Source organism: Amborella trichopoda, chromosome 5, assembly GCF_054954075.1.
Source record: "Amborella trichopoda isolate Santa Cruz 75 chromosome 5, AtrichopodaSantaCruz75HAP2 v2.0, whole genome shotgun sequence".
Taxonomy (NCBI): Eukaryota; Viridiplantae; Streptophyta; class Magnoliopsida; order Amborellales; family Amborellaceae; genus Amborella; species Amborella trichopoda.
The window spans coordinates 38,928,525-38,936,633 of NC_142340.1; the positions used below are offsets into that span (position 1 = coordinate 38,928,525).

General features: G+C 35.4%; 1 protein-coding gene across 1 annotated transcript; it reads left to right on the forward strand.

Moving 5' to 3' along the window:
- Window positions 1-5,420: 5,420 nt before the first annotated feature.
- Window positions 5,421-7,848, forward strand: LOC18433001 (uncharacterized). Its single transcript, XM_020666480.2, has one exon. It carries the CDS (start codon window positions 5,601-5,603, stop codon window positions 7,329-7,331), a length of 1,731 nt encoding a protein of 576 aa, XP_020522139.1. The 5' UTR covers window positions 5,421-5,600; the 3' UTR covers window positions 7,332-7,848.
- The last annotated feature ends 261 nt before the right edge of the window (window positions 7,849-8,109 follow it).

The window sequence follows — 8,109 nt, forward strand, 5'->3', positions numbered from 1 at the left end:
TCCCTTGGCTCATTGGGCAAACTTTGGTGACTCATCAATGAGCCCCCGCATGGACTGTGGGTCATGGGAAATATTGGGTTATTTTGATAAAGCAAATGTAGATCGTAGTTCACAGGTGGAGTGCCCCAACGTTTATTATTTAATTCCTAAACCATATTGATCATTTTCCCATCTAATGAATTTAATTATGTTTGTTTTAACGATATATGATCTTTAAAATCATTATTTGAATTTTTTTAGATCTCTAAATATTTTATTCATCAAAATTGAATTTATAAAAACAAAGATATTGATTTTATATTGATTTAAATATTCAAATTTGATTTTATATATTTCTAAAAATTATATAATTAATTTTAGTATTACATGAGAGGCCTAATATGCTAGTGAGCCCACCATTGCATGTGGGTGGGGCCCATGAAGTACCACCTAAAGTGGCACACCCACCCTAATGAAACATTCTTTATGTTAGGTCAAGCTTTGGCTTCAAGAGAAAGCTTTGAAGTGTTTTGGAAAGATTTTGCCATGAGAAAGCTTGTGTATAATTATGGTAAGCACTATATTATGAATAGAATTATTTTATTTAATTTCTATTGATGGGAAAATGTTGTAGGAATTAGGGATAAATGTTCTAGCACATTCTATAATATTGATAGCCCATCTATAAAATCGATGACTTAAATTTCTCACCCCACAAGTCACTCACGATCAATGATTCATATTCAATCTCATAAGAAGATGCAAGAAAAAAAAAACCCTAATAAACCTTAATCTTGTTCAAAGCCTATAAAAATAGATTGTCTCTCTCCAAAATCTCTATACATTATCTCTTACACCTAATTCACAACTCTCTATCATATCCCGCGAAGGGGCACGCCCCACTTAGAATTTATCATTAGAGGGCTTGGCCTAAGGTTTGCTTTCCTAGTGTGGGGTGTATTGGTTTGATGGCATTAAGGTTTTAAAAGATTGGACTTGTTAGTTTTATTTTCTTTGAAGTAAGAGTTATTATAATAAGATTACTTATAAGTGATCTTTGCCAAAAAAAAAGAAAAAAAAAAAAAAAAAAGGTTAAAAGAAGAAAAATAATAATAATAAATTTCTCGACAAGATCAAATTAGTCTTTCTTTAAAAAAATAATATAAATCTTACGGATCTATGACCACTTATGTTTAGGGTGAAATGGACAGTTTAGATAATTTGTTATAATATACCCTATTTTTAGAAGGGTGCAGTTAGCATACAGATGCATCCGTAGCTGTAAAGGTAAGGTGCACCTTCAAATTTTATTATGGTATATAATTTTGATGTAAAATGTTATTAGGATTATCTCAAAATCTATTTTTATATATAATTATAAATTTTAAATTTAAAAAATAGTTAAAATCAAGTAGATCTATAAACATATGAGAATCTTGAAAATGGACGGTGTAGATAATATGTTGTAAAATATACTATTTCTGAGACTTAAAATCTCTTTATTTTTCATGGTCATACATCTTGATATCGAGATGATCAATCAAAGGGTTTTTCAACCTTAAATCTACATTTTCCAATGGATTTTTGAGGTGTTCTAAATTATAAGGTTGCATCCATATATAAACTTTTTTCTTTTTAGAACTTAAAATCCTAATTTTTTTTAACAAGAATAATGTTCAATCCATGTTGATCGATGCAAAGATATTCTGAATTATAAATTTGGATGAGTTATGAGATGAGGCTTTACTTATTCTAATAGGGCTGCACCCTATCAAACCATTTTCCTATATTTGTATCACTCCCACTCACTCAATTTTTGAAGAACCGAGTTGCGAAAGTTTCGCCGATTCGCGAATCTTTGGCCGCCAAGTTACCAGTTTCCGTGACGCAAGCCTCAACTTTTCGTGAAAGTTTCTAAAGATTTTCGCGGCAAATTCCTCTACACTTTGGGAAACTTGAAAACTTATGGCATCATAAACATTATAATAATTAGTAATAAAATAAAATGAAAGGGGTTGTGTCCGAAATCCACCGAACTTGTCCATTTCTCCCCCTTATTTTATTCATCCTAACTTTCATTCACCTTTCAAATATCTCCCAAATTGAAACGTGAAACTTATTCCCTCTCACCACTAATAAAAGGAAATAGATTATAGAAGGTTTGTGACTTTGTAATATAGAAATGAGGTGCATCTCAAAAACCATTAGAAAAGATTCTTTTCTAAGTTGGAAAATCTTCTAAATGACCATCCTAACCTTAAGATTTATGGATATAAAGAAAAAAAAAGAAAAGTTGATTTTTAAAAATTAGCACATCTTGAAACTAGTTATTTAGTAGGTCTATTTTCAAAAAAATTAAGTGTTTATAGATCTATTGCATTATTTTTAAAATTTTAAATTTCATAACTAGAGTTAAACATATATTGTGTTATCTCCTTTTGCTAACGAGAGAGATACTATAGACTTATCTTGGTGAATTAAAACTCCTGTAAATTCCCAGCCAAAAATAACATGTAGGCGTAAGCATGGTTAGCGTGAATGAGGTAGACTTAAGACCGTGGTCCACAATGCTGACATTGGCCATTGCTATAGGGAGGCTAATATAGAAGTTGACTCTCGCTAAGGGAGGTGTCCACCGATCATCCTTGGTGATCACCACCTTCTAGTGAATAATGTTTGATGTGGATTGTATAGAACCGAGGCTCTAAACAAAGTCGAGCACGCCTTCAAATAGTTTTGAGAAATATGGTTTCATAAATGGAAATATTTGTGATAGTGTTAAAATATATTTTCATATCTAATTATAAAATTTAAAGCTTTAAAAATAATGTAGATCGACCATAATTATGAAAAGTTGAAAGTCTTGAATATTGACGGTCCAAAAATGTATTACAAGATGCTCTATTTCTAAAACTTGAAATTTATTTATTTTCTTGCGTCTATATATCTTGAAGTCGAGATAATCAATTTGAGAATAGTTGAACACTAAAACAATTTCTTCTAATGAAATTTTTGAAGTGCACCCTAATTTGATGGTTAAGACCCTCCAACTTATATAAACATTCCCTTAAGATACACTCTAGATTTGGGTATGGGTAGTTTAGAGATTTGTGGTTATTGTTAGGACAAAATTTGGAAACCGACTTAAGACAAGAAAGAAACACGTGACAATTCCCGATTTCGCGCCTTCTTATACGAAAACCAAAAAGACACCCTCCTTTCGTAGATTGTTGATACAATGACGAAAAACCCCTTGTTCGTTTACAAAATACACAAAGACACCATTGAGTCCAAACTTATTTTCAACAAATATGACCTGAAATCATCCTTTACGAGGGATGAATATTCATGGGATATTCGAATCAGTAGAAAAAAAAGGAAAACAAAGAAAACATAGAGAAATGAACTTTTGGATTACTGATAAATGTTATATAAAAGTTTTAAATGTTTTATAAAAGTTTTATAATGCCCTAATTATAATTTTGTGTGATATTTAAGATTCAACTTTATTTTTTAAAAAAAATTTATCAAAATATTTATTTGAGATATTTTAACATCTTATACATTTATAATTTTTCAAACTCATGATCGTATTTATTTTAATGGATATTTTGAAATTAAATCAAATAACATATCAAATGGTATTTTGATAAAGGATATGGTTTTGGTGAGCCAACAAACTCACCGAAATAGGTGTGTCTCCTCATGCATGAGATGTCCATCTCAAAGATGGACAACAAAAGGTCACTCTCACTATACCTCAAAAAGGAGGGTGGAAAAACATATTAAAAATATTAATTTTTAATTTTTTAAAAGAAAAAATCCATATATATAATAACCACAATAGTTGACATCAACAAATCTCAAAATCTTAGATCCAAAATCTATTTTTAAAATGGACTCTCACTATACCTCAAAAAGGATGTGGAAAAAAACATATTAAAAAATTATTAAAGAAGATATTAAAGGAAAATAGTAGCATTTTGTGGATTTTTTTTTTCCTGTGCTTTACTATAATTATTGACTCAAAGTCTATGTGCCAATCCAACGAAAAAAGTGGATGGGGAAGAAACTAAATTTGAATATTCCATGGGATTTGATTGATTGTTTGTTAGGGGCATGTTTGGTCAGATACGGTAAGTGGCAATTTAGGCATGAAAGAAATGTCAGAATCATGCTTAGTAAAAGAGAGCGTGAGAGAGCTTTTTCCCACTTTTCCATTATTACGAAGCCACTCAAAAGCTGGATTTGTTTACCAAAAGAGAGAATCGGAAAGACGTGACAAAATTCCATCTTTTTAACCTTATTGTAGAGAGAGAAACAATGGGAAACACATTTCACAAATACCCCATTGTGAGTTTTTTTTTTTAGAGACACAAAAGGAATAGGAAATACATTTCACAAAGACACCATTAGGAGCTTATTTTCTAGAGAGATTCAAAGAAACTTGGAGTGAGATTATTCTACAGAGAGAAACAACAGGAAACTTATTTCATAATAAACTATTAAAAGCTTATTTTAGAGAGATAAATTCAAAAAAATTTAAATTGATAAGAAACGCACTTCACAATACACCATTAAAAACTTATTTTAGAGAGAGATTCAAAGAAGCTCGGAGTGAGATTATTCTAGAGAGAGAAACAATAGGAAATGCATTTCACAATACACTATTGGAAAAGAAGCTTGTAGTGAGATTATTCTAGAGAGAGAAACAATAGGAAACACATTTCACAATACACCATTGGACCTTATTTTAGAGAGAGATTCAAAGAGAGAGAAACAATAGGGAATACATCTAACAAATACAGCATTAAGAGATTCTTTTAGAGAGAGATTCGAAGAAGCTTGGAGTGGGATTATTTTAAGGAGAAAACAAAGCTTGCGGCGAAAGAGAGGGAGGAGAGAGAGAGCGCAACATAAACTTGCAATTTAGTGAGAGAAAGAGGATGAGCCAAATGTGGTTTACTTGAACGGGGTGAGGTTTGTATAAGGTTGCCTCTTTATATTGTAGAAGTAAGGTGCAGTTATAAAATTTACTTAGAGAAGTTATTAGAGTGTCGAAAACTTTAATATGGCTTCAAAATCTCTTTTCATTCTCAATTATATAATTTTAAAGTTAAAAAATAATACGGATTGAGCCGATCAAAAAATACTTGAGAATCTTAAAAATAGATGGTTCAGAAAATTTGCTACAAGATACACTATTTTTTGACTTGAAATTCTTCTTTTTTCTTCATATCCATTCATCTGAAGGTTTAGATGATCATCTAGTGGCTTTTTCTAAGACGGAACACTCTCCATTGGAGATTTTTTTAGGTGTACCTTACTTCAACAGTATGAGGTTGCATTCTTATATAAACTTTTTTCTTACTTGAACGCAACCTAGAGAGAGAAAGAAAGTCTTTATTTACTACAAGGAAGCATAGTATATAAATGTCAGCGTGTAGCGTAGACAGAGAGCAGTTGTATAAAATTTGCCTTCACCAACTTTGAAAGTTTAGAGAGAGAAAGAGAGCCGCAGGCAAGCAGTTCGAAGGGACAGTTGCAGAGAGACAGGAGAGAGTGATTTTTAGAGAGAGAAAACCATTGCAGAGAGGTGAGGGAACTTAGAGAGAGCGAAAATGGAAGGGGACACGCCCCCATTTTGGCTTAACCAAGAACCAAACCCCTATCGTCGCCATCGCCACCACCACCCTTCGTCCTTCTTACTAAAACCACCAGTTCTGGTGGCGTTCTCTATCTTCCTCCTCCTCTTCATAGCCATTCTCCTCCCTTCTCTCTCTTCTCTCTCTAAGCTTTTCAAGAGATCAACCGTGGCCAAGTCATGGGATGTTCTGAACCTCTTCCTGGTCCTCTTTGCCATACTCTTTGGCCTCCTCAGTCGACGCTCTTCTCCAGATTCAGGGACCTCTTCTCCCTATGCTACCAAGCTTTTTGAATTTTCTGGCAACCTGTCTGACTATTCCGGACAAAATTTGGCCGGAATTTCAGAGAATCCGGCCACAGTTTCAGAGAACACGACTATGACTGGAGGGTGTCAAGCTGGGGTTGCAGAGCATGAGGAGAAGAGGAGAGATGAGGAAAATGGCGAAACTGAAGAAACCCAACCTGACGAAATTCATGTAGAGAAGAGCCGATCTTCTGGTTTTGTTGGATCTTCACCGGAAAAACCAGAGATCACCAGAAAAACTCATGATCAGGGTGCTTCGAGCTCTGGCCATCGTGGAATGAGGCGGATGAGGAACAGTAGCTCGTACCCGGACCTCATTGAAGCCAGGTTTGACCATGAGAAACCTCCATTGAGGGCTTTTGATGATACCCATCTAAAGGGTAGAGAGAGAAAGCCTGGGGATGATTCCCATCGGAAGTCTAGAGAGAGAAAGCTTGAAGACAATAAAAGTATGGCCGAAATCCATCGGGATGGACCGAAAGTTAAGAACATCTCTCTAGACCCTGCATCGATCCGTCCGAAAAAACCCACTCTCTCTCCTCCCAACAAATCAGAGTCGTTTCTCTCGCAGCCTGATTACTTTCTTTCTCTAGATTGGAAAAAGGGGAAGGAGTTTTTACCTCCTCCACCTTATGCATCGCCGCCGCCGCCACCACCACCACCACCACCTCCTCCTCCTCCTCCATTGAAAAGCAAAAACAAAACAAGCGTAAGAAACGTCATTAATGCAATCTACCATTCATCATCTTCTTCTGAGAAGAGGAGAAAGAAGAACTCATCTTCAACACCACCTACCCCTCCTCCTCTCCCTTCATCTCTTCACAACTGGTTCACTAATAGAGGCAAGAGCAAAAAGAAAAGCAACTCTCTCTCATCGAACCAGAAGGCCCACTCTCTCTCTACACCATCCAGCCGGAAGGTACACTCTCTCTCTACCCCACCTCCTCCGCCTCCTCCCCCACCAACGAGTGGCCGCTCCCTCTCGACCTCATTGAACAGTGGCCGCTCCCTCTCTAGTTCATTGCACAAGGAGGCTCATTCTCTATCTACAGCTCACTCCTACTCTCCTCCACCACCACCACCTCCCCCAACGAGTGGTCATCAAAGAAGGATTTCTATGCCCCCACCAAGGCCACCACCTCCCCCGCCACCTCCTCCTCCAATGTGGGTTTTAAAGGATGAAGCAGTGGAGAATTTGCAGGCAATGGATACTCAGGTTGAATTGGAAGCCATGAAAGGAGAAGAAGCTTCTAGGTCAATCGGGCCTTTGTTTTGTGAAAGCCCCGATGTCAACAGCAAGGCTGAGGCGTTCATTGCTCAGTTTCGTGAGGGGCTTCGGCTTCAAAAGATGAATTCCATTAGGAGGAGGAATGAGAGAGAAGGTGAAGATAGGTTGAACTAAGAATTGGGTTTGTGTTGTTTTAGGAATGAGAGAGAGGGATTGGTTTTGGTTTACTGTCAAGAACTTCAGAGGATTGAGTTAAAGTTACATATAGAGAGAGAAAATTAGGGTGGTTTACTATACAAGAAGCTTGCTGGCCTTCAATGGAGGTAATGGAGAAATTCTGAATTGGATTTGTGTTGTTATGCTTAGAAGAGATTTCAAAGAGCATCACTTCAATGGAGTTCAAGACAGAAAAAATTTAAAACTGGTTTTGTGTTCCTGGAGTGAGAAAAAGAAGGACAAAGGGTTTGTTTTTGTCACTTTCGAGGAAGCTTGAGGGCTGAGTTTTTTCTGGGGTTTCCTTATGCTTTCTTCTTTGCTGAAATTTCTGGCCTATTTGTTTTCCACAAGTTGTTTCATATATTTTATCTTTCAAATGTATACATTCATACACTTAGAATCATTGTTTATTGTTTAGACTGGTTGTATATCTGATTTGCTTAAAAGAAAGAGGTTGTGTTCTTATGTTCAGAAACTCCATTTTGTTTTATTTTTATTTGTGTGAAATTTGAAGCTCCACTATTTGATGATTTGGGCTCCTTTTCATTTGTGAATCTCAGATTTGTTCTTCGTTTGCTCTAATATTCTTAGGTGCACATACTGTGTTTTGCAGTTTTGTTGGTCTGTTTTTCCTTTTGTTTGTTTTGATTGTCAACTTTGCTTCATTGATTAGGTGCACATACTGTGTTTTGCAGTTTTGTTGGTCTGTTTTTCCTTTTGTTTGTTTTGATTGTCA